At 37.6% G+C, this 26,500-nt stretch overlaps 2 protein-coding genes across 4 annotated transcripts; one reads left to right on the plus strand and one right to left on the minus strand.

The window, feature by feature from the left end:
- Nucleotides 1–7,267: 7,267 nt before the first annotated feature.
- LOC115969778 lies at nucleotides 7,268–8,542 on the minus strand. Its single transcript, XM_031089393.1, has 3 exons — nucleotides 8,188–8,542; nucleotides 7,687–7,932; nucleotides 7,268–7,551 (listed from the first exon to the last, which is right to left on the minus strand). Exons 1-3 carry the CDS (start codon nucleotides 8,540–8,542, stop codon nucleotides 7,268–7,270), a joined length of 885 nt encoding a protein of 294 aa, XP_030945253.1.
- Nucleotides 8,543–12,733: 4,191 nt separating this feature from the next.
- Nucleotides 12,734–22,211, plus strand: LOC115976400 (regulation of nuclear pre-mRNA domain-containing protein 1A). Of its 3 annotated transcripts, none has more exons than XM_031097656.1 (8): nucleotides 12,734–13,073; nucleotides 14,854–14,953; nucleotides 15,462–15,709; nucleotides 18,589–18,708; nucleotides 18,811–18,967; nucleotides 20,069–20,211; nucleotides 20,310–20,345; nucleotides 21,097–22,211. In XM_031097656.1, exons 2-8 carry the CDS (start codon nucleotides 14,878–14,880, stop codon nucleotides 21,883–21,885), a joined length of 1,569 nt encoding a protein of 522 aa, XP_030953516.1. In that variant the 5' UTR covers nucleotides 12,734–13,073; nucleotides 14,854–14,877; the 3' UTR covers nucleotides 21,886–22,211. The 3 variants fall into 3 exon arrangements, with proteins under 3 accessions (XP_030953516.1, XP_030953514.1, XP_030953517.1); XM_031097654.1 differs by having other exon boundaries at nucleotides 12,735–13,073; nucleotides 14,815–14,953; XM_031097657.1 differs by having other exon boundaries at nucleotides 12,735–13,073; nucleotides 14,815–14,953; nucleotides 20,072–20,211.
- Nucleotides 22,212–26,500: the final 4,289 nt, after the last annotated feature.

Here is a 26,500-nt window from a genome sequence, read left to right on the forward strand (position 1 = left end):
TATCACCATGGACGAGGCCAACACACTAAAGGAGAAGATCAAAGTCATGGGAGACGACTTCAGGGCTGAGCGACTAATGACGGTGGAAAAAGACGAGTAGCTCTAGGCAGCTAAAGAAAAGATCAAGACCATTGCTGCTAAGGCCGTTGAGGCTTTTTAGCAGATTGAAGAGTATAATATTGTGCTATTCAGTTGGTATTTCAAAGGATTTGAGCTCCTGAGGCGATACCTCGTTAAGCACCCTATTGGAGCGGATCTAGAGAACCTTGATCTCGAGGATGTAGACAAAGAGATGGCTGCTGATGAGGCTTCTCAATCCGCGGCTCCTGAAGGTGATGTCCCCAAGAATGCTCCTGCAACCCCCAGCTACTGATGATGTGGCCATCGATGCCTGAACCTACTACTTGTCTTTTTTATTTTTGTTTTTTATTTTGGGTGCTTGGTGTATTTTGGGCCTTTTTTAATTCTAATTTCATAACAATATTTTTATTCTAATTTAAGAACAATGTTTTTGGCCTAGCGTTTATGGGCTTTTAATTTTAATGTTAAAACAATGATGGCTGCCTGTTGTTTTTAAGCCTTTAATTATATTCGTGATTACGTACTTACTTGTTTGTATTCTTGTCTTTGCATGATCCCTATTTGCTTCGTCCACTTCGTTGCTTCATCTGCATTGGTACCTTGAACTTAGTTAAATTTTTTGTTGTGACTTGTACTTTTGAAGGTGTATTGACCCGTCAGTAACTCGCACCCGTCTAGGCGGAGTCTTTGTTAGCCAAAATTTCTTTTTTGTGACTTACATCCATTTAAGGGAATTTGTCGTTTTTATGGTTTCGTCAGTAACTTACATCCTTCTAGGCGGAATCTTGTTACTTAGCCTTTTTTTATGACTTACACCCATTTAAGTGATTTTGTCATTTTTGGCTTCGTCAGTAACTTACATTCGTCTAGGCGGAATCTTGTTACTTAGCCAATTTTTTGTGATTTACACCCATTTAAGGGATCTTGTCATTTTTGACTTTTAAGCTGCTAAGTTTGCTTGCATTGAGTCATTAGCTAAATAGTTCTTTTATTGCTTTCAAAAATGAATACAATTTTATGTTACATCTATTGGTTATACTTCTTCAAGTGCTCAATGTTCTATGGTCGTGGTAGTCTCTACTCGTATAAGGTCTCCAGGTGATAGCTGCCTTGTCTGGAGTAATGGACGACCTGGTAAGGACCTTCCCAGGTTGGGCCGAGTTTCCCTTGGATAGGGTCTTTGGTTGCCGGGGTGACTTCACATAGGACGATGTCCCCTATGTCAAGTCTTTTGAGCTTCACTCTCTTGTTGTAGTACTCGACCATCTTCTGTTGGCACTTTGTCATCTTGTTAGAAGCTTCATCTCTGACTTCATCCAAGCAGTCCAGGTTGACTTTTAGTTGATCGTTGTTGCTTTCCTCATGGAACATCTCTCGTCTGATGTTGGTTTTTCCCACCTCGACCAGGATTACTGTCTCGGTGCCGTAAGTGAGTCTGAAAGGAGTTTCTGCTGTTGGGGTTCTTGCTGTAGTCCTGTAAGCCTACAAGACATTGGGCAATTCCTTGTGCCAGACTCCCTTAGCGTCGTCCAACCTGGCTTTAATGATCTTGATTAGTGTTCGATTAGTCACCTTCGTTTGTCCGTTTGCATGTGGGTGTCTCGGGGATGAGAACTGACTCTTGATCCCTAAACTTGAACAAAAATCCTTGAAGCCTTGACTGTCGAACTGCCGCCCATTATTTGATATGATCATCTGTGGAATCCTGAACCTGCAAATTATGTTCTTCCATATGAAGCTCTGGATTTTTGCTTTGGTGATGGTTGATAATGCCTCTGCTTCAACCCATTTTGTGAAATAATCGATAGCGACTAGTAGAAACTTTACCTGTCTCTTACCTCGGGGTAGTGGGCCGACGATGTCAATTCCCCATTGTGCAAATGGCCAAAGGGAGGCTATTGTCGTCAGTCTTTCAGCTGGAAGGCGTTGGACATTCCCAAACCTCTGGCATTTGTTGTATTTCTTGACGAGCTCCCTTGCGACTACCTGCATAGTAGGCCAGAAGTAACCTGTTCCGATAACTTTGCTCACCAAGGACCTAGAGCCTGCATGGTCTCTGCAAACCCCTTCATGGATCTCTTGTAAAATATATTTGGCTTCCTCTTCGTCAACGCACTTCAAGTAGAGCATGGAAAAACCTCTCTTGTACATGGTGTCATTTAGGATCGTGAATCTGGCTGCTCTTTTCCTGACCTTCCTGGCCTCTTCAACATCCTATGGAAGATGTCCATCTTGGAGGAAGGATATGATCGGGGTCATCCAGCTACTTGTGCTCTAGATTGCAAATGTAGGGACTTCTTCAATGCTGGGGTGTTTCTGGACTTCCATCTCTGAAACCATGCTCGTTGATCTTTCTTCTGACGATGCTAGTTTCGTGATCTCGTCTGCTATCATGTTTTAGTTTCTGGGGATCTGCACGAATTCCACCCTATTGAACTCTTGTGTTAAGTGCTTCGTCAGTCTAAGGTATTTTTGCATTCTCTTTTCCTTTACTTCATATTCCTCCTTTATCTGCCCTATTACTAGCTTAGAATCACTTTGGAGGAGCAAGTTTTTAGCTCTTAGTGCTTTTCCGACCCTTATCCCCGTCAATATTCCTTCGTATTCAGCTTCATTATTGGTGGTCGAGAATTTTAGCTGAACTCCATATTTAAGCATTTCCCCATTTGGAGTGATGATGACAACCCCTACTCCTCCCCTCTTTTGGGCTGACAAACCATCAATTTGTATCGTCTATCGTTCTGCTTCGTTAGGGAGGCTGTCTTCATCTAGGGATGGTGAACTCGGCGATGAAGTCCGCCAATGCCTGCGCTTTAATAGTCGTCTTGGGGTGGTATTCAATGTCGAACTGGCTAAGCTCAATGGCCCATTGGACCATTCTCCCTATTGCCTCGAGCTTGTTCATTGACTTCTTAATTGGTTGGTTTGTCATTACCAAGATAGGGTTCGCCTGAAAATAAGGTCGTAGCTTACGCGAAGCTACCATTAATGCGAATGCAGTCTTCTTAATCCTTGGGTACTTGGCTTCTGCCCCTTGGAAAGCTTGGCTAACATAGTAGACTAGAAGCTGTTTCCTGTCCTCTTCTCGAACCAAGGTTGCACTCACGGCTGTGGTTGATACTGCCAGATACAAATACAAGTTTTCCCCCTCCTTGGATGGACTTAGGAGGGGTGGATTGCTTAGATAGCGCTTGAGTTCTTGAAAAGCTATCTCACATTCGTCGGTCCAAGCAAAAGCTTGCTTTAGTATTTTGAAGAAGGGTAAGCATTTGTTTGTCGCTCTAGAGACGAACTTGTTGAGTGTTGCTATCCTTCCTATGAGCTTCTGGACTTCCTTGACGGTCTTTGGTGACGTCATATCAAGTATGGCTTGCACGTTCTCTAGATTTGCTTCTATCCCCTTTTGGAATACCATGAACCACAAGAACTTCCCTGAGGTTACTCTGGGATTCAACTTCATTTGGTATTGTCTGAGTGTGGCGAACATTTCTTTGAGGTCGTCTAGATGAGCAAGCTCTTCCTTACTCTTGATGAGCATATTATCCACATATACCTCCATATTTCTCTCGATCTGCTTGCTGAACATTTTATTCACTAACCTCTAGTAGGTTGCTCTTGCATTTTTCAGTCCGAAGGGCATTACCTTATAGCAATAGAGCCCTTGCTCATGATGAAAGCAATTTTCTCATGGTCTTCTTCAGCCATCTTTATCTGATTGTATCCCAAGAATGCATCCATGAATGTCAGTAGTTTATGCTCTGCCGTGGAATCCACTAGCTAGTCTATCCTTGGTAGAAGGAAACTGTTTTTTGGGCAAGCTTTGTTCAGGTCCGTGAAATCCATGCATATTCTCCATTTTCCATTGACTTTCTTAATTAGGACGACATTGACGAGCCAATCTGGGTAGTATACTTCTCGAATAAAACCTACTAACAACAGCTTGTTAACCTCGTCTGTAATTGCTTGATTCCGTTTTGGAGTGAAGACCCGTCGTCTCTGCTGGAAGGGCTTCTTCTAGGGATCCACATTTAGTCTGTGTTGGATGACCTTTGGGGATATACCTGGCATGTCCTCATAATTCCATGCGAAGACGTCTAGGTTTTCTTTAAGGAACTAGACGAGTCTTGACCTCATCTTTAGGCTCAATGTCGTCCCTATTTTGGTCGTCCTTGCTATTTCTCCTTCAACCAATTCCACTGTCTCTAGGGCTTCCATTTTATCTTCTTCCTTCTCCTCGATCATCCACGTATGGTTTTCTTTTACAGCTAACACGGCCTGATAGCATTCCCTAACTAGTACTTGATCTCCTTTTATCTTGGTCATACCGTTTTCTGTCAGGAACTTTACCTTCAAGTAATAGGTGGACGTGGCCGCTTTTCCAATGGTTGAGTGTGGCCTCCCGATGATCACATTGTACAATGAGGGACAATCTACCACCAATAAGTCCAATTGACAAGTTAGCTGCCTCAAGTGAGTCCCCACTGTGACCGTCAGTGTCACTATGCCTTTAGGATACACCTTGTCTCCATTGAAGTTGACAAAAGGGGAGTCAAATGGGCATAGCCTTCCTGGATCTAGCTTCAGCTACTAAAAAGTAGAGAGGTAGATGATGTCCGCGGAGCTATCATTATCCACGAGGATTTTCCAGGTGTTAAACCCTTATATTGTTAACATTATGACCAAGGGGTCATCATGAGGCTGCTTCACCCCTCTAGCATCTTCTTCAGAGAAAAACATGTCCCTGTCTATTCGTTTCTATTTCATTGGGGGTATCTTGTGGATGCTGTTCACCTGTCTCTGATATGACTTCTTGAGGGACTTGAACAATTCTCCTGTGATCATCTTTATCTCCTCGATCACGCTTGGTGAACGTTTGGGCGTATAGTCCTCGTCCCTTGGTGAGGCTTCATGCTTGTCCTTGTCATCGTCCCTGGACCTATTGTGCTCCCCCTTTTTCACAAATCTCTACAATTTCCCTTTTCATTCTATCTGCTCCTTCAAGTCTCTGCAATCCTCTGTGTAGTGGCCGTGATTCTTGTGGAAACGGAAAAACTTCTTCTTATCACGCACGTTGGGTGACGAATGTAATGGCCTAGGCCATTTGAGATAGTGCTCATCCTTAATCTGCACCAAAATTTTATCAACAGACATAACTAAAGGAGTGAATTTTACCGTTTGAGGAGCTTTTTCGTCTATCCTTTTACCCATGTTGCTTGTCTGATGATCTTGACGTTCCCTTTTTCGTCCTCTACGGTCGTCCTCCTTCCTTCCTTCCTTCCTTCCTTCCTTCCTTTTTCACTGGTCTTTTCCTTATCCTTTATCGCGACTAAAGCGTCTTCTGCATTCATGTATTTTTGTGCCTTCAGGAGCATTTCCGCCATCGTCTTAGGAGGATTCTTCACAAGTGAGATCACGAACTCTCTAAACTTCAATTAGCTTTAAAGGTAGTTAAATGTACCTTGTCATCAGCTTCATTTACCTCTAAGGTTTCTCGAGTGAAGCGTTTCACATACGACCTCAGGGTCTCTTTCTCCCTTTGTTTGATGGTGAGTAAGTGGTTTGCTGGTCTCTTCGGGCATTGCCCTCCAATGAAATGTCGCAAGAAGGCATTGCCTAATTGCTCAAAGTTGTCAATGGACAATGTTGGTAACTTCGTGAACTACTCCCTTGCAACTCCTTTAAGGGTGGTGGGGAAAGAGTGACATAGAAGTTTTTTAGAGAATAATAAGAGAGGACTGAATATCAGAGTATCTATGAATACTTTTGGATAAGTCTAAGTACCTGGTTTGTCTCTGATCAGAGTGTATATATACAACTTCATGATTCCTAGCCGTTGGGGGCCTTGATTGTGGTTTTAGTGCCCTTTTTTGTAACGCCTCAGGCCTCATGAATATGGGTTTTGATGAGGCTCCAACGGTTTGCCAACTGTTTGGTAACTGTCCAAGGTATTGAATGCTCTTATTAACGACTCTCCTGTGTTCATACCAAGGTGGGAAGTTCATTTGATGAGATCGTCCAAGGAAGTTGAGTTCGTCAGTCCCATCACTTACTATTTTGTGAAGTTAGTTATTTTCAAGTGAACATAAGCCTCTGTTTATACCCATGGGGTTATATTTCATCAAAAGGCACATATAGAGAGTTAAAATGTTTCATAAAACCGTTCACAAGGCTTGAAACCTCTTCAACCTTTTCGAACAGTCATTAGAAAAATTCTGCAAAAAATTCAGTTTTCAAGTTTTGATCGATCGAATGCTCTTTTCGATCGATTGAACAGGAATCGAATAGCGATGGAACCATCTAGAAACTCCAGAATTTTTTCTTTACCATTTCGATTGATCGAGCCAAAGCTTCGACTGATTGAAAATGCTTAATTTCGAATTTTCACTTAGAAAATTATAGAACTTGAATTTTCATTTTAACAACTTTATGAAACAATATTTTCAAACTCAAACTTCATCATTATTACAACCTATCCTTATATATACCTATCTTGGAAGGTACTCTGTTGTGCATATGACATGCTGTAAGCAATGCCTCTCCCCGTAAATTAAAAGAAAGCTCTGGACTTAAGATCATGGCATTTACCATGTCTACAAGAGTCCTATTTTTCCTTTCAGCCAAACCATTTTGTTGGGGTGTATAAAGGGTTGAACTTTGGTGTATTACACCATGTTCCTCACAAAACATAAAATGATAAAAAAAATCATTAGAAAAATATTCACCACCTCTATCATTTCGTAGGATCTTTATTTTCCTAACCTTTTGATTTTCTACTTCAGTTTTATAGCGTTTGAACATGTCAAAGGATTCATCTTTATTTCTCATTAAATACACATATGTAAATCTAGAGAAATCATCAATGAATGTAATGAAGTATCTTTTACCTCCTCTAGTTAATACACCATTCAACTCACATACATCAAAATGTACAAATTCAAGCATAATAGAATTTCTATCCGACTTAGAAAAAGGTTTCTTTGTCATCTTTGCTTGAATACAAATTTCACATTTCTTTTTAACATCATACTTATATGAAATCATACCATGCTTTGACATAAACTTCAAGTATTTGAAATTTAAATGTCCTAATCTAGCATGCCACACATATGAAGAGTTAACAAAATAAGCACAACCAGAAACTTTTTTTATTAATAATACTTAGTTTATACATGCCATCAGTAGCATATCACTTTTCTACAAATATCCCATTCTTGGACAAGATTAACTTGTCCGATTCAAGTACAGCTTTTACACCACTCTTACATAACAAATTGGCAAATACTAGATTCTTCTTGATATCGGGTACATGAAAAACATTGGTCAAGATCAGCATCTTGCTGGAACTCATTTTCACTTCAACAATGCCATTTCCAAGAATATTTGCTTTATTGTGGTTGCCTATTAGCACTTGTTGTTCTATGGAAGACTCATCATAAGTCTTGAATTGCTCTTTGTTGTTGCACACATGCACTGTTGCACCCGAATCGAATCACTAATCAAAAAGATTTGCAATCACAGCCATATGAACTTCAGTGATCATATCAATATATATGCCACTCACCATAGCAACAATGTCCTCAATGACATTCGTTTCATTGGTATTACCTTCTTCATCCTTTTTCTTGTTCTGTAAGAGTTTACATTCGTGAATGTAATGGCCTTTCTTTCCATAATGGAAACATGCTCGGTTCTTCTTGTCCTTGTTGGGATTCTTGGAGTTGTTCTTCTTGAAACCACTCCCACTTTTGTTCACTTTCAAGTACTTATCGATTTTACTCGAACTCCCACTTTGAACATTGCTCACATTCACTTTAGAATCGGTGTTAGTCCCATTTCTAACCTGACTTTCCTCTTCAATTCAAAGATGTTGTCCGAATTGTTCTAAAGTGAGATCTTCCAACATATGCAGAAGCTTCTTCCTAAAATTATTCCAACTTGGTGGGAGTTTCGCAATGATTGCACTCACTTGGAATGATTCAGGAATATTGATTGACAAATCACAGAGTTTATTGACCAAAATCTGTAACTTATGTACTTGATAATAAACTAAGATATTATCAAGCATTTTATAATTAAAATACTTTTGAATAATAAACTTATTCGTACCTATTTTCTCAGTTTTGTACTTTGCTTCCAAAGCATTCCAAATCTCCTTCGGTGACTGCATTGATGTGTAGAGATCATAGAGACGATTCGAAAGAGTATTGAGAATGTGTCCTCTGCAAATCAGTTCGTCTTCATCTCGTTTCTTTCTTTGTGCCTTTATCTCATTAGTATCTTCATCACTCATAGTAGGAAAAGACATCAAATTCGGGTCCAAGACATAGAAGAGTTTGAGTGCAGTAAGTAGGAATTTCATCTTATCTTTCCATCGAGAGAAATTGGTTCCGTCAAAGCAATCCAATTTCTCCAACTCATGATTCAACATCTTCAACGTTGAAAAATCACTTGTTCCTTCCATTGTAGGAAATATTGTCTAAGATTGTTGGGGATATTATACAAAGTAATAATGGAAGAATAAGGTTAACACAAAAGACAAACAGAAAATAGATAACTTGGAGATACAATATCGTTTTCCTTAGACAATATTTGCCTCCCACACTATTGTTGCTAAAGGGTTATCGAAATTTGTCCATAGGATATGTAAGGACCTGATTTAGGTTCTCAGCCCAAAAGATGAATGGACTTTGGCCCAAAAAGCCCAAAACAATAAATTTATAAAGAGTGGATTGGAAAACTGGCTTTAGTGAATTAGTCAACAAATAAGATAGATCTTGATGACAATAGAATGAAGATAGACAAGTTTAAACTTTAAGAAAATCGTCCTTGGCAAAGTCTAAGGAGATTAGTTCTTTTTTATTTATTTATTGATCCTCAAGTTTGATTACAAGTTTTGTTTCTTGATCACACACACTATGGTACACCCTTCCTTAGGCCAAGTGCTTATAAAGCAGAGGTGGGAGGTGTCTCTCCTCGATGTGGGATTGAACAAATTCATAAGGGTGGCATTGGCTCCTCAGCCCATTCCCAAAGCGAACAATACCTGATTGGGGAAAGATTCGTTCCTCCTACAGGATACAACCAAGATATTGGGTTCTATAAATAGCAATTCTGAAGAATAACCACATGATTTCTTGTGTTTCTCTCTAACTTACTATTTTGTGGAGTTATACCCATAGAGTTATACCCATAGGGTTATAGCCACAGGATTTATTGTGTTTCTCTCTAACTTACTAAAGGTTGAAGAGGTTTCAAGTAGTTCTGCAGAATAACCATAGCAATTCTGAACATAAGCCTCTATTTATACCCATAGGGTTATATTTCATCAAAATGCATGTATAGAGAGTTAAAATGTTTCATAAAACCGTTCACAAGGTTTGAAACCTCTTCAACCTTTTCGAATAGTCACCAGAAAAATTCTGCAGAAAATTCAATTTTTGAGTTTCGATCGATCGAGAGGTTCTTTCGATCGATCGAATGCTCTTTTCGATTGATCAAACACAAATCGAATAGCGATCGAACCATCCAGAAACTCCAGGATTTTTTCTTTACCATTTCGATTGATCGAGCCAAAGTTGCGACCCATCAAAAATGCTTAACTTTGAATTTTCACTTAAAAAATTCCATAACTTGAATTTTCACTTTAACAAATTTATGAAACAATATTTTCAAACTCAAACATCATCATTATTACCACCTATCCTTGTATATACCTATATATACAACACTTTCCACCAATATAAAGTCATTGATGTGTATAATAAGCGATATTTTAATGTAAAAAATTTCATACAACAATAACATATTCATTATATTTGTTTATTTTTAAAGATTTTTTTTGGGCATAAATATATACTTTTCTAATTTATTTTCAAGTTCAAAATTCCGCTTATGAATAAAAAAAATGTCTGATATACATTACATTTGTTTCTCTTTAAAGCGAGACACGCTCAAGATTTTTAAGGTCTATTTATGGATTTTAAGAGATGACTTGAGTGGAAGAAGGCTTGAGCCATGACAATGATAAAATTGTCCACAATCACGTTAACTTATAGCATGGTATTCTATCTAGTCCTTTTGCTTTAGTTGGGCCCGATTGAAATTTTGCTTCTTCAATTTCTACATGGATCACTATTACTGACCATGTCCAAATCTATTCTAGTATAGATATCTTCCAATTATGGGTATATTGGCCTTGCACAAAGCTATAACTTCTATGAGTTATTTCATCATTGGTTAAGGCGACAAGTTATAAACAATTGATAATTATTTTCACAGGAGTTCACAACACCGTTCATCTTGCTTCCAATTTAAAAATAAAAAATAAAAATTGCTCGCCTTGCACAAACTTGGAGGAGACTTCATGTCGTCGAATAAGAGTTTTGGAGTTTAATCCTGAACTACTAGAGGTAGAGCCAATAATTTTTGTTTGGGGGGCAAGTTGCGACACTAATATATTTATTAAAATAACCCCCACGTGCGTGCGTGCACATACACACACATATATACACACACTTTTTTATTAAAATAAAATTTATTTTTACCATTTTCATAGTGAAATTTTTAAAAAGTTTTATTTCAATACAAATTATCAAATTTTATAGTAAAGTAAATAAAAAAGTATTTCAATTGAACTAATGAAATTTTCAAAAACATGAATGATTCAAAACTTAGAGGAATAAGTTAAGTTCTAACATATTTGAAACTATCTTACTTTAACCCATTATGTGGCAACTAAAGAGACATTTTGTGTCTGTTTGGGAATAAGTTATTTAACTTTTTGCTAAAAGTGTGTTATAGTATACTTGTACTTTGAAAATTTTGAAAAATTGAGATTTTAAAAAGTTGTACATAAAAGTTTAAAAAAAAAAAAAAAAAACTTAAAAGCCAAAAGCTAAGTTTATAAGCTGATGCTAAACACAACCTTCATGTGTAGCTTTAGTGACAATTTTTTTTTAATGAGTTAGTAACTTGTTAATTGCCACATAACGGGTTGAAAAAGATAGATTCAAACATGTTTGGTGACAAACTTTGTCAAATATTTAACAGATATATGAGCATATTTTACAATAAAAAATAAAATTGCGAAAAATAAAGTTATATCTTTATAACTATTAGACCAATTATATTTTTAAAGAGCATCATTGGACTAATCCAAATATTTGGGGGGGCCAACTCTTATTTTTGTAGATTAAATTTTGAAAACATTAAAATAATTATATATATCTTAAAAAAAATTCAAAATTTGGGGGGGGGGGGGGCATGGCCCCCCACCCTATTACTATGAATGACAATGGGTCGGGTTTGGAGCGGGTTTCTTTATGCTTGAACTTGCTTCGTGGCCCCGCCCCTATTACCTGAACCCGCCTCGTTTAATAAACAGGTTTTTTTAAACCCCCAAATGTGCCCTGTTGAGGCCCCGTCCCATCATGCCCAGTCCAAAATCATAAACACAGAAACTAGAAACACAAAAATTTCAGATTTATGATTTTTCCTTTCAAAATCACAAACACAAACACAAACATAGAAATCCTAACACAAACACAGAAAATCACAAACACAAAAATTTTAGATTTATGATTTTTCCTTTCAAAATCACAAACACAAACACAAATCCTAACACACACAAACACAGAAATCACAAAAAAGAAAAGAAAAGAGAAGAACATATCATTGAGAAATAGGAATGGCAACAAACCCAAAAAAATGGTACAGAACAAATCCAAATCATTGAAATCATTGAGAGCGAGTTATGGTGAGTTGGTGATAGATGGGGAGTTAGCGTTGACGGCGAGGTGAAGATGCAAGGAGGAGGGAGAGTGAGAGCGATTGAAGGGGGCAGCGGTGAAGTGGTGAGGCCGTGAGTGTGGTTGTGTGGGTCGGTGAGAGTGACGACTTAAGGAGTTGAGGGGGGCGGCACTGAAGTGGCTAGGGCGTGTGGCTGTGTGGGTTGGTGAGAGTGACTGAGATTGAGAGAGGGTGGCGACTTAGATAATTGAGATCGAGAGAATGAGATAGGGTATTAGGGTTTGGAAGTGTGAGATGTGTGTGTGTGCGTGTGCGCGCATGTACATATATATATATATATATATTAAGGGTATTTAAGTAAACTTGCATATATGTGGGTCGGGTATGCATAATATCCGAACTCGACCTGATTTCGCCACAGGTTGAATTATTAGAACCCAAACCTGCACCTATTGTCTCACGAGTCGAGTAAAACTCGCCCCATTAGCATCAGGCTGGGTACTTGTGGGTCGGGTACTTTTTGCCATTCCTATCTATTACATAGCTTTGCCCTTACCGACTTACACAAAAAATTAATTAGTATTTTTGTATGATGATAATCAATAGTAAACATTAAGAGTTGACGTATTTTATTAAAACTATCTTAAAAAATAATTTAAAAAAACATGGATGAGACTTGTGATATAAATTGTGTTGTTAGATTTTTTACTATTATTTATTAGATGAAAATTATTAGTGAGTGATTGGGTGATTGATTGGCTAAATTTGGCATCGAAAGAATTTTGCTTTAGATATTTTGTGTCAGCCACGGCGGTTTCACTTCACTGGGCAAAGAAAGAAATCCCTAAAACCAAGGGGTACTTTGGGGAATTTAAAGTACACGTTCGTGTCAGTAATCTAAGCTAAGCCGAACACACAAGAAGAGCCCGTTGAGACCGTGAACTCTCTCTCTCAAAACATAACATAACATCATAAAACACTCCACAGTTCTTATTAAGATTCCCAGACCAACTCCGATTCGTACTGTTATCCCAATCTCCACCCAACAGCAAAAACAACGACAACGCCACCAACACTCACAATTAACAAAAACCAAAACCAAAAACACAAAAACCTATTTTTTCTCAAAACCCTCCCAAAATCCCTGCAATTAATTATTGAAGTCATGGAAGAAGAGCTCGACCACGCTATTCTCACTTGCCGTTGATTCTCTCTCTTTCCCTCACCCGCATTCTTCTCCACAGGTACTCTTTCTTCTCTCTTTAGGGCTTTACTCTCATGTAATTTCACTTCACTTTTTTTTTTTTTTTTTTCTGTGCTTTAATCTGATTGAAGTTTTATACTTGTTTTTGTTCTTCCTTTTTTTTTAAAAAAAATTTCTTAGTCATAGTTACCTGCTTTGCTTTATTCTTAATTGGTTTGAGTAGTGTTTCAAGTAACTGTCTTTATAGTCTAATTAAGAGCAGTATGTTATGGAATAGAAAGAAACAACGTTTAGGGTTTAGATTAATGTTGCTTTGATTTAGAACCCACCTATTCTAGCTTTTGCTAGTTTAATTCAGCTGAGACAATTTCAAATTTTTGTACTTAAAAAAAAAAATAATAATCTTATTAATATCAATTAGTGATGTTGTTATTAATTGCTTAATATTTGCTTGAATTAATAAGATAGAAACCTTGTGAAGATATTGATGCGTAGTTGTTTTTATGTACCATGATTGTGTGGCAAAGCGAAATTAGTGAAGAATACGGAAATCTTTGAGCGAATTCTATGGCAATTTTTATTTTTTCCCTGAATTGAAGTGTTTTTTTCTCTCTGCATAGTTGTTGCTGAAGTTATACTTATCAAAGAAAAAAAAAAAGTAATTGCGGAAGATATTAACACTATGGAATGAAAGGGAATATGATATGGTGTGTTTGGGAATTGACAGGAAAGAAATTTATTATTATTATTATTATTATATTATTATTATTATTTTACACCTTGCCTTTTACTTGGCTTTACTTGAAGGAGTGTGTTCCTCTCTTTTTAAGGAGGAAATCTTAGGATGGAGTGGAATGAAATGAGCATTCCCTCTTAACCATTCCATTCCTCGTACTGAACTCCCAAATAAGAGAATGGATGAAATATTCCTTAAAAATCCGCTTCAATCCATTCCATTTCATTCCTTTCTCCTCTCCAAAACAGCTCTAAATTCTGGCCACTTATGAATTGTTGTGGTTTTGATTAAGGCAGCATGAGCTTTGTTTCTTTGCTAGAGAGGAGTTACAACCCAATTTATTAAAAGTGATTGTTCTGGAAAAAGGTTCATATTCAAGTTTTTCTTTTTAATTGGTAAGTTACACATGCACTTGGTGGGTCTTGACCCCTGGACCTCACCATCCATCTTGCTCATTGCTCTGCTAAAAAAATGCAATTTGTGGTGTTTTGAATTGCAAATATCAAATCTTGTTTTATTAAACTTCACTCCCTTTACCATATGTATGAATGCACAGACATACTTGCATGCGAACTTCCCCCTCTGGGCATATTTCATGCAAATCTTGTGACTTTATATGAGGGATCAACTTGGTATCTCCTATTTATTATTTTTTCCCAACAATTAGAAATTTTTTTCACTCTTACCTTCTTATTCTTATCGCTTAATCTTGGGAATTTTTAACAAAAATGCATCCACTTGAAAGTTTGTATGTGTCTCATGCATATCTGCAAACATAACGGCCCCCTGGCATCTGCCCCAGCAATAATCAGTGATATCTCTGGTACACTAAGTAGGGTACTGTTTGTAGGGTCCCTGCCTTACATTTAATATAGAAACTGTTTATTTGTTTGGAAAACTTTGACAGATTTTGGTTTGGTAGAAGGGTTATTTCTATATTAATCAAATACAATTTCTGTATCTCTGATGTGCTGTGTTTTAAGTTATCTTGCAAAGCAGTGAACCTATTTTGACTAAGGTTTTGTTCTTTTCTTCTCCTGTGAAGAGTACTTAATTTATAGAGGTCTTCACTGTGCTTTATCAGTTGAGGAAACTGCTATCAGAATCAATGGGCAGTACATTCAATCCACAGATTTTAATGGAAAAGCTAGCCAAGCTCAACAATTCACAGGCTAGTATAGAGAGTATCCTTTTGACGATATTTTAGGGATTGTGGATGATGTTTCTCTTTCCTGTTGGTTTTTGATTCTATATTGTTTTGACATTTTTTTTTGGCCTTTTCACTTATATGTGGTATCAAACACTGTTCTTGCAGTTTAATTTCCAACCGTTTTTGTTTCATTTTTCATTGATGTGAAATTAAGTTGTAGCTACATTGGTTAATGCTCCTTGGGTCAAATGAAATTATATATGCATAGGTCTTTGTTTCAACAATTATTTCATTGGATTCCTTAAGTTTTCGTTGTTAAATTCTTTACTCTGTCAACCTGCACTGAGTTCTGCTTTATCTATTTTTTTAATATATATGTTCTTCTATATCATTTTCAAAAAAAAAAAAAAAAAAAAAATTAGCAATCTTTGTAGTACAACTTGTCCTCTGCATATAATGTATTCGTTCTCTTCACTTCTTTGCCAGTATCTATTGTTACTTTAGCCTTATTACTGAGTTTTGCTATCCTTAATGCGATTAAGCTTTATCACATTGGTGTATATTCCATATGAATAAAGCAAAACAAGTTGTTGAAACTTGGGCTCGGCAGTTTCATTGTTCTCCACGTGAGCAGAGATTGGCCTTTCTATATCTTGCAAATGACATATTGCAGAACAGTAGGCGAAAGGGTTCGGAGTTTGTTGGTGAATTTTGGAAGGTTCTTCCAGATGCTCTTCGTGATGTGATTGAAAATGGGGATGAGTTTGGAAGGAATGCTGCACTTCGTCTGGTATGTCTATTTTGGCCCTTGAATACTTATCAAAGAAATGTCTATTTTGGTCCTTGTGTTCACTTGAGCTGGTATTCTGTTTTGAAACCCTAAGCCTTTTATTATATAGATAAGTGCACCTTAGGAAACATGCTCACCATATGGAAGACAGCCATAGGTTTTGGCTGTAAAATTTTCTGAAATGTTTTATAAATGACCATAATATTTATTATTCTCCTTAATGGTCTGCTTGAAAAGTAATTGAACAGATTATGGCAAACATTAGCAGACTGTTTTTTCACTGTAAAATATGTCTTCAGCAAGTTTTTTGATTGGGTGTATGACTCCACTGCAAAATAGGTTTTGTCTGTTCTGATTTTTTTTTTTTTTTTACAATTTCCTGTTTTCCCTATCAAGTGAGTTATGATAATGTTATAGACATTTGTTCCCCTCTATGGTCAATAAAATGATGCTTTAACTGAATGATGTGCGCTAATTCTTTACAAGGAGTCATTTTCTTTAATTGCATCCATTGAATCTAACCCTTTTATTGGTCATTCCTTTTCTTAAATCTGTGCTAGCATTTTGTCATTGATACTCTGGGAGGCTACTAGATGATGGTGCAAGCTAATAACGGCATAAAATTGGTGGCCATTGAAATGCTAGAGCAATTTGGAAAATTGAACTGCAGATATGTCTTTGTGAAGTCTATCTTAATATTGGAGTCCTCTAAGCAAGAAGCAATATATGGATTGAAGGACAAACCAGTACTGTTCGGACCTCCCCAACAGATGTGGTTTAGAATTGGGGCAAAGAGTGGATTTTGTGTTTAAAACTGGATGAGGACTCTCATTTTTTGTTTTGTTTTAAATGCAAGAACTTGTCTTTGCTTGTTTTATTTGAGTTTTTGATGCTGGACAAAACCAAAATGATGCAACAATAAAATTTGAAGAGCAGAAAAATAATTGATAGATAACCTAGGATTTAGCATCTAGGATTGCTTGGAGTTTGCACCAAGCAACAAAGAACAAAACCTCTAGGACTCTCTACCTAGGGTTGGCTGAATGATCTGCTCTTATTCTTTACAAAAATTTCTTTAATAGCATCCACTGAATTAAAATTTGGAGAACAGAAAAATAATTGATAGATAACCTACGAGTTGGCATCTAGGATTGCTTGGAGTCAGCACCAAGCAACAAAGAATAAAACCTCCAGGATTCTCTACCTAGGGTTGACTGAGTGATCTGCTCTTATTCTTAAAAAAAAAAGTTGTTTCCTTTAATAGCATCCACTGAAGTTACATATCTAACCCTTTTATTGGTCATTTCTCATCTTAAATCTGCTAGCATTTGTCATTGATACTCTGGGAGTCTACTAGATGATGTAGCAAGCAGATATTACTGGAAGTTATATTTAAAATTAGTGGGCACTGAAGTTGCTGGAGCAATTTGGCAAATTGAAATCTGCATATATTTTCTTGTTAAGTCTATCTTAATATTGGAGTCCTCTAAGCAAAAAGCAAGATATGTATTGAAGGACAAACTAGTACTGTTCAGACTTCCCAAACAGACTTGGTTTAGAATTGGGGCAAAGAGTGGATTTTGTGTTTTAAACCTGATAGAGGACTCTCAATTTTGACACACCCACCCCCCCCCCCCCCAAAAAAAAAAAAAGAAAAAGAAAAAGAGGACACATTTTTTGTTTGGTTTAATACAAGTACTTGTCTTTGCTTGTTTTATTTGAGTTTCTGACATAGGACGAAACCAAAATGATAGGCAACAATAAAAGTTGAAGAACAGAAAAACACTAGGTGCATTTGTAACTTACCAATAGAAAAACAAATAACCACTCCTAGGTTATCTATTAATTATTTGTTTGATTGGTCTCTGGCTTGGGGACTTGCATCTAGTGATTCCCTCCCTCTGTTCATTAGTTCTCTTCTCTCTTTTAACTTTCTTTTTCTTTTTCCTGCTTGTAAATTCCAACTTCTTTGCTCTCTTTTTGTGCAAAGTAGCTTTTTTAAATAGACGTATCTTACTTATCAATAAATAAATGATAGATAACCTAGGAGTCAACACCAAGCAACAAAGAACAAAATCTCTAGGATTTAGCACCTAGGGCTGGCTGTAGTTAGTATCAAACATTAGAAAATTCCAAGAGAAATTTTATTAATCAATCAAACTGTAGACCGTAGACTGTTTCTATGCCAATGAGCTCTAGCTTAACTAGCACCTTCTCCCCTTCTAAGTTCTAGGTGGAGGGTGAAGTCGTGGATTCAATACCCATCGGGTTCATGTGTAACTTACCAATAGAAAAACACTGTAAACTATTGCCATAGGAATAAATCCTAATTCTAATTGACTTGAGAAACTCTCATTCTTTCTGATTTGGGAAATCTCAATTGTTGATTTACAAAAATAAACTTAACTCTAGGATATTAAATAAAAATACTAAATAACCTTACTATTAAGACTTAAAATAAAATACAATTGACTTCTAAAATTAAATAAAACTAAATTTAAAATTTTTTTTTCTTTGCGCTTCTTGCATCAATTTTGTAATACGCGTTGGAAATTTTCCATATCTTCAACCAAGTCTGACATCAAAGTTGATATTTATGTGGAATATCTGTGGATGATTGAATAAGAATAGATGGTAAATTTGTATTTTATAGCCTTCTCTATGCTGTGCTCTTTGCCCATAGGATGATTAGTGCATTGTTAATATCAGGACTGGTATTATTTTAAATTTCTTTATAATGCACACTTATTGCACTTATTCTTTGTATTTATTGGATCTTTTCCTCCTCCATTATTGGAGTACCTGACACTTGAATTTGTTATTTGGAAATTAGTGTGAAGTATTGCTTGCTAATGCATTTCTAATTTTTCCACATGCAGGTTGGGATATGGGAAGAAAGAAAAGTTTTTGGTTCTCGTGCACAAGTTCTTAAGGAAGAGCTTGTGGGTAGGCAACTGGAAAATAGTAATAGAAATGGAAAGAATTTGAACTTCAAACTGGTAATTCAAATTTTCTTTGCTGACTATATGTTTGCATGGATATTGAATTATTCTATATGATTGTGGACTTATCCCATCTCTCTTTTCCATTCTTATAAACAGAGACCATCTGCTGGAAATAAATTGGAAAAAATAGTTTCAGAGTATCATATCGTTTATGGTGGCCAGTCAGATGAAGATGTTATATTGAGCAAATGTAGGAATGCTATTAGCAGCCTTGAGAAAGCTGAGAAGGAAATTAGCAGTGATATTAATTCAGGTATTCCTGCACGTATGTCTTCATAAATTGTTTCGTAAACTCCCAATCTATGCATTTGTGGTGATGTTTGTGTAAGCATCGTTGCATGTGTACGCATATTCTATTGCCTTTTTAATTTATTTGATACAATATATTACATTTAATTTCCTTATTTTATTCTGTTTGTAGTAAGCTTTTGGATGTTCATTTTGTGTATTCTCATGCTAGAACTTTTATGTACTGTTATTGACGGTTATTGATGCGCATGTCATGAACATAGAATAAAGCTTGTGCTATATGCACTTTAAATTTTATAGTCAAACATCATGATGGAACTCTGAACAACACAACTTGGCCAAGATAATTTGTGCCAGGAGTGGCTATGGTTGTTCTAGAAATATTGTGGACTTGCTAAAATGTCATTGCCTTGCAAAATTTTTTCCTGTGGTATTGCTGTACTAAGAAGTGGAGATGTTAGCTGGAGTTGTGGCTTAAGTTTCTTGGGGCTACTACTCTTTTTTGCCCTTTTTCATTGTGTAATTTGAGAATCAGGTTTTGTTTTAACTGTATGAAGATTGAAGAGGTTTTTCGTGCTGCCATTATTGTTATTTCTTGAGGCCACTATTGTATGATGCCCTTTTTATCTTTCACAAATTGAGAAACAAGTTTTGTTTAAACTAGATGAGGAAGATGTTTTTCATACTACAATCATTAGTTTTTTATTGGAATAAAATCTTAAGTTACTCCATTATTGTAACTAGAACCATGCATTCAAAATAGACAGATTTAGGACAACTTGTAATCAACCTGCTACATGTGTAGATTTCAGATAACTACTGACCCCCTTTTTTTGGAATCTGGGAGCTTGCTTTTAACCATTGTCATTATCTGACATGTTACCAGGACAGGAAATATGTACATATTAAGTACATAGAAACCTAACTGATTAAACCTCAATGCCTTTGAAGTATGAATTGGCTGGATTTTTAAATCTAGAAGCAAACTGAAGTTAAATCTGGACTAAAATGTGTTAAAGCAAGTATGCAGCATATTTTATCTTCTATGGTTCTTGTGATTGGATTGGATCTTTCTTTTCTCTGAAGTCTGAACTGTTTGTTTTAGTAGGACAATTCCATGGATCTGCATTTGTGGAGGAGCTGCAGGGGCAGCATGCTGTACTGAGGGACTGTATTGAACAACTAACGGCAGTTGAATCATCTAGAACTAGTCTCGTGTCTCATTTAAGAGAAGCTCTCCAGGAGCAGGTTGGTTGGCCAATGGCCAGACTACTTGATGGTTACATACTATTGCATGAGATATTGAGATTAGTTGAAAATGAAGCTGATATGGTTTTTTTTATCAGGAATTCAAGCTGGATCAAGTCCGTAACCAACTTCAGGTTTGTCAATTGTATAATCCCTACTTGGTAGGAGTTTCAGTTAGCTCTTTGGATAATTTTTCTAATTCTTTTTAACAATTTGTAACATATAGAATGTTAAAACTCTTGGTAGAAGTTTCAATACATCTCTGTGTGTATGCATTCATAGACCAAGAGTTGAAAAGATGGCTTTCTAAATATTGTAATAAAATAATTTTTTATTCTATTTCCCTCGTCGCCAATGAGCTCTAGCTCAAATGGCGCCTCCTTCTTGGATGGATGGGGGGTGAGGTTGTGGTGCATGTATACTTTCCAATGAAAAAAAAAACATAAATTATCCATATCAACTGTGGTTTGTTGGTTTTCATTAGTTTATTTATTGCACTCCAAATCTTTCATGGACTAACAGCTGTGGAGATTTTATGGCTAGATAGATGTGAAATTCATGTTTATATGACCTCCTGTGGAACATGTTATACATGTTGGTTTTATCATTAGAGGATTGAAAAATTATTTTGCACCAAAAATATGAGATATCCTTTATTTTCTGGGTTTGTTTTTTTGGGTGTTGGGGTGGGCTTTGAAAGAAGAATCTTCTCTGAGACAAGGAACATAATAATAAGTCTCAATTTCTTGTTGCCTTTCAAGTTTAAAGTCCGTAAATGGTGTCCAATTCCCTTCTAATTGTGCACTAACATGGTTTCCTGCTATGTTTCTTGGAAAATGGTTTATAATCATTCTATGTATGCTTTTCCTATGTGTTGTTTTCCAGGCCGCACAGTCCCAGTCAGAGCAGGCAGGTAATATGTGCCAGCAGTTTCTAAATAGAGACAAAGTTCAGTCACTAGCTGAGCAAAGCCCGAAGGAAGCTCAAACCTCCCTAGCACCTCACAGCTTTGTACCGGGGGATAGGGAACAATCAGCTCCAGTAATGTACACTCGGCAGGTTTCCTATCCTGAAAAATCTGGCCACATTGAGGAAGACCCACGCAAGTCTGCTGCCGCTGCAGTGGCAGCAAAGCTAACTGCATCGACATCCTCTGTCCAGATGCTCTCTTATGTCCTATCCTCCCTTGCATCAGAGGGTGTCATAGGCAATTCAATGAAAGAATCCTCTAACGATTACCCTCCTGAAAAGAGGCCTAAACTTGAAAATGACCAATCCTCTTACATACCACCGCCTCAAAATATTCAACAACCTCCAGTTCCTCCTTTCCCTCATCCTGAATCTATCCAACACACTGTGTCTACCACCAGCCAACAATTTGCACCAAATGAGCCACCACCTCCCCCCTCGTCGTCTCCTCCACCACTGCCACCACTACCACCTATGCCACAGTATCCAGTGCCCCAGTACATGCAGACTGCTGGATCAATAAGTAGTGTACCATACAGCTATGGCATGCCCCAACAGCAGCTGCCTTCAATGCCTGGTTATCCTCCAGTGTCTGGGATTTCTCCCTTTACAACTACAAATTCTTACCAAAGTTTTCAGGGTTCTGATGGCAATATTTATAACCAGCCACCGTCCATGCCAATGGCACCAATTTCTCGACAATAGAATTCTCAGTTAAAGTGCTGCATGGAATGGAGAAGGTTTGCTGTGGACATAAAGACATCTATTGACAAATTTGATGAAGCTTCTGTCTCCCTGCATCTGAATTCTTGCTTATGTGCTTTTGAATTATACACCTAATTAGATCTGCACATAGTGAATGCTTGTAAACTATATTTTCCTTTGCTAATTATGGAGTTAAAATAGCTTCAGTGTATTACTTAATTTAGGGAAGAAATTTAATTTTGTTGATTAGGGACATAATGTATGCTAGTTGAGGAAGACATTTAGTTTATTATTGAATGAAAATCTTAGCTGTTTGATGTTGTGGACCTTCTGGTGCTTGCCATTACTGGTTCCCATCCAGTTGCAAGTTGCGACCGACTGATATGATCCAGTAGGTCTGACCCCAGGAGATGATAGCCATATAATCTGGATGATCATGGTTTGTTTTTTTATCAAATAAAAAAAAGGGATGATTGGTTTTTTTTTTTTTCCCTGGTTCACGTTTGACCCATTTCGATGCTGTTTGTAAAGACCTTTGGCAAAATAGGTTAGGACACCCTTTCTACAAGTAGTCTAGAATTGCTAGCTACCCTTGTGCCAGGGGTTACGCACTGCAGTCTTGATTCTCAAAACTGTACAATCTGCCCTTTAGCCAAAGCAAAAGAGGCTTCCATTAATAAAAGTTCTCATATTTCTGATTCAGTTTTTTTAGCTTATTCATTGTGACATTTGGGGTCCCTCCCCCATTCCTACTTTGCATGGACACAAGTACTTTCCTACTATAGCACTTGTGGCTAGCAGTGACTAGATCCCGTGACTGCCTTCAAACGGTTTCTCCATGATAGGTTCAAGTTGAAAACCTAGGTCCTTTAAAAGTACTTCTTAGGACTTGAGGTTGCTAGATCATCCAAAGGCATATTTGTATGTCAGAGAAAATATACCTTGGAATTGCTATTTGAATCGGGTGACTTGGGGTCCAAACCAGCAAAATCTCCAATGGAAGAATACCTTAAGTTATCAGCTCATCAAGGCGAAGTTTCGATGATTTTTCCATGCATAGGAGATTAGTTGGTAAGCTGTTATACTTAACACTTACAGTGTTCATTGGTTAAGTCAGTATTTAGCTCAACCAATACAGCCACATCTGACTCACTATTCACCAAAATCCCAGCAATGGAGGTTACTTTTTACTATATATATATAAAGAAGTAAACTATGACAACCCCACAAAAATAAATAAATGAGGGTGAGGAACTGATGCAGGGAAATAGTGATGGGCTATTGATTAGTTTAGTGAGAAAGGGATTTGAGTTGATTGGAGTAAACTACACAGGTGGATAAGTATCTCAACAAGAACACAGTTCCAAAAAAAGCTATCAAGCTTATTTCATTCGCAAAAATCAACCAACTGATTGATACTAATAGCTAAGATCAATTAGAGATAAGGCTAACTTTGATTGGTTAATGCGTAACTAATCAGCTAATCCACTGAGTATAGGTTGAATAACAACCTTAAGCTTGCTATTTGGACACAGGTCTTAACTGAATCTGAAATCTCAGTAATTGACTTGGAAATACATTAGAAACTAAAGGATAGGCTGCTGTAAGTGTTGGACTACACTAGGATAGGCTACTGCACTGCTGACATGGCTGTCTCAGCTGTTGCTATAGCTTGTACCAAAGTTGCAATGAGAAATAAGTTGTTTGATTCTCCTTGCATCAGCTGTTGGGTATTGTGTATTTGTAGGGGTGAGGAGGGCGTGCTGCCGGATTTGTAAGGGGTTTTGGGCTTTTGGTTTGTATCTATCTGTGCTCTAGGAATGATATGATTAGTTGTGACTGAAAAGCTATAATTTCTCGTAATCCCTAAATGTTGCACGGGTTTAGGGCTTCTAATAATTTCTACTTTGTGATTGAATGATGGTGTCATGATCTCTTCCTAGTGGCGCCAGCAAAGGTTTGTGGTGGTGGTAACCGGTGAGAATATATTGGGTTTCTTTTTTGGTAACTGGTCAGCCGTGGTGTAGACACCTAGCAGTGGTGGATGGCCATTAATGATATCAACAAGGGTCGGTGGTGGCAGTGGTGGAGCCAAGAATTTTGGCTTGAGGGGGCCAAACTATGATATTCATAAATCAGTCTAGACAAATTCAAAACATACATACACAATTAGATTAACAAGAACTCGTTATCTTCCTTTTTTTTTTTTCTAATGAACAATGTCTTTCTAAACTCTAATGAGTAGACACAAATTATCTACTTTACTCTAAACATATACAGAAAATAATCCAAAAAGAAAAATAATTAAATTTTAAATATAATGGAGCCAAAAGCTTTGTAACTCAACTTATTTGATGTATAAATGAAAAGATAAAAAAAGGAAAATAATAATAATAATTGTAAGGACACGATTCGTGGCGGACTGTAACAGTGTCGGGTTCGCACGTAAAAAGGGCCCAAACAATATCATTTGTAGAGCGTGGGTTTGAAAGGCTAGGCCTTAGTCACTAGACGGTGGGTTTTTCGGGGTGTTCGTATATAGTTATGTTTCCTTCATTCCTGGAGTCTTTCTCCTGGAGGTGGGCTGGGAGGCTCTGGATTTTGGCCATTTTTCCCAGCCCCCTCTCTAGGTTACTGATTTTTCCTTTTATACTCGCCTGTGTTCACTGTCATTCGTCCACGTATAGGGTCAACATTTCCAAGGCTGATATTTGTCCCATCAGCCCATACCCAAAGTCGTTGGGGGTGGTTGTAAAAACCAAAGAATGCGGCTATGTCAGGTTAAGAGTATTAAATGGCAGTAAGGGCAGCTTTCCCTGGATATTTTAGATATTTTAGATCTTTCTTCCAAGTTTCAGTCCTATACCATTTTTACCCCTCTTTCTGGGGGGACTTTGGGTCTGCCGAGGACTGAACTGCCCTCGGCGGTATCCATAGGCTATCTTGTCGAGCTTGGGCCATAGCCCTCCTCGGCTTGGGCCTTTGGATTCTCCCCGGGTAGATGGGTCTGGCCCATAAACCATTTGGGCCCCACAATAGCCCCTCAAAACCCGGCTGTCCAACCTCTTGGTTGGAAAAGGGGGTTTTGGTAATGCCGAGCTTTTATGATGGCTCATTTAATTCGGCCTTTCATTAATGCTGACGGTTTTCCATCTGTCCAAGAAATATACTGATCTACGAGGCGTTTTTTGATTTTACTCCTGACGCGTTCTCGTCGTTTGATTATTCAAAACACGCTTTTAATGACTTCCCTTTACGAGACTCATTTACATTCAACGGTTCGTCTGATGAGGCGGAGAAATGGAACGGACACATCTTCGTTTTCAGATTCTTTTGGAAACCTGAACGAATTTAATGCCTTCCGTTTTGCCCTTCCTATAAGAAGACAAGTAGGAGGCTATCACTTTCGTGCAGAGACCCTTTTATTTTTCTGAGATTTGAAACCCTTTGCCTCCCTTAGCGTTTACTTAACCCAGTAGTTATATACTAAATCACAGTACATTCACCATAACAAATGATAAAGAAACCATACCCCTCCTCAAAGCGTCATGTTCTAATAAAGCTCGAAATGGCTCGGTCAGGGCAAGGATGGCGGAGGCTTAAGATTCGTCTTACCTTCCTTTCAGCCAAAATCCGAAGCAGGGACTCGTCACGTCAAACTTTCGGCGTGACTGAGTCGAGAACACCCATCATCAGTACCAACCGCGCTCTCATGAGCATACCTAATATGGCTCCAGTGTGTTGGGAGTCAGGATCGAGGCAGGGACTAAGTGCCCCTGCTTCTTCCTCTCTTCGTTCACTGGCACCTCCTTTTGCCTCCCTTTCTTAGTCTTCCCAGCACCAGTTCCATCCTGGTGCTTTTCTTTCTCCCTCTTTTGCTCCTTTTTCTTTCTTTTCATCTCTTCTCTCTTCTTCTCCTCCTTCTTTACTCATGTCCTCCATCTTCTTCTTCCTTCTCCTTCAAATTCTTCTTCCTTCTCCTTCATCTTTTTCCAAAGAAGGTTCTTCTTTCGATATGAGCAATACTGAGGCAGAGATTGGAGAGACTTTGAAGACGAGTTTAAAAGACACCTGGCTGTTTACTTATCTGTACTGCGCATGTTAGTGTTGCTTCGACAGCTCACCTTTTGTATAGGCTTGTTTGAGTCCCTCTTTGTACGTTGTAAGAATTTTTCATATTAATAAAAATTATTGTTATTTTACTTCGCATGTTCTGTCTCTATGTTTTTACAAATTTGTAAACGCTGCTCAACACAATAATATAACATTTGAATCGATGACAACTAAGGCCAAAATACTTGCTAATAAAAAGAAGCCACCACAACTTTAACAGAATTGCTTGAACTAGCAATGCGTACCTGTGAATAACGATAATTGCCCGAAACAATGCCGAGATTAGAACTGGATGCTCTATGCGGTGTAGGAAGTAATCGTTCGAAGACATATCACCCGCAAAAATGAACAGCCCCCTTAGGCTACCGAATAGTGGAGTGCCCCACCATCATCCTAACACTTTTATTGGCCTTAACATTTTACAGTATCTGAGCCGGGGACTTTTCCCATCCGAGCAGTTATAAAACTTGTAATTTTTCTTTCTTTTTTTTTTTACTTGGTT

Source organism: Quercus lobata, chromosome 2 (assembly GCF_001633185.2).
Source record: "Quercus lobata isolate SW786 chromosome 2, ValleyOak3.0 Primary Assembly, whole genome shotgun sequence".
In the NCBI taxonomy this organism is placed as follows: Eukaryota; Viridiplantae; Streptophyta; class Magnoliopsida; order Fagales; family Fagaceae; genus Quercus; species Quercus lobata.

What these genes read in the sequence shown, in the direction of transcription:
- LOC115969778 (XM_031089393.1), bottom strand. Translation starts at nt 8,542, where the DNA reads ATGGAAGGAACAAGTGATTTTTCAACGTTGAAGATGTTGAATCATGAG. An exon ending in GTACAAAACTGAGAAAATAG is followed by an intron (nt 7,933 to 8,187) that starts GTACGAATAAGT and finishes TTTGAATTGAAG; the next exon opens with AGGAAAGTCAGGTTAGAAAT. An exon ending in CAAGAAAAAGGATGAAGAAG is followed by an intron (nt 7,552 to 7,686) that starts GTAATACCAATG and finishes CGGGTGCAACAG; the next exon opens with TGCATGTGTGCAACAACAAA.
- LOC115976400 (XM_031097656.1), top strand. Translation starts at nt 14,878, where the DNA reads ATGGGCAGTACATTCAATCCACAGATTTTAATGGAAAAGCTAGCCAAG. An exon ending in GGAATGCTGCACTTCGTCTG is followed by an intron (nt 15,710 to 18,588) that starts GTATGTCTATTT and finishes TTCCACATGCAG; the next exon opens with GTTGGGATATGGGAAGAAAG. An exon ending in TAGCAGTGATATTAATTCAG is followed by an intron (nt 18,968 to 20,068) that starts GTATTCCTGCAC and finishes TGTTTGTTTTAG; the next exon opens with TAGGACAATTCCATGGATCT.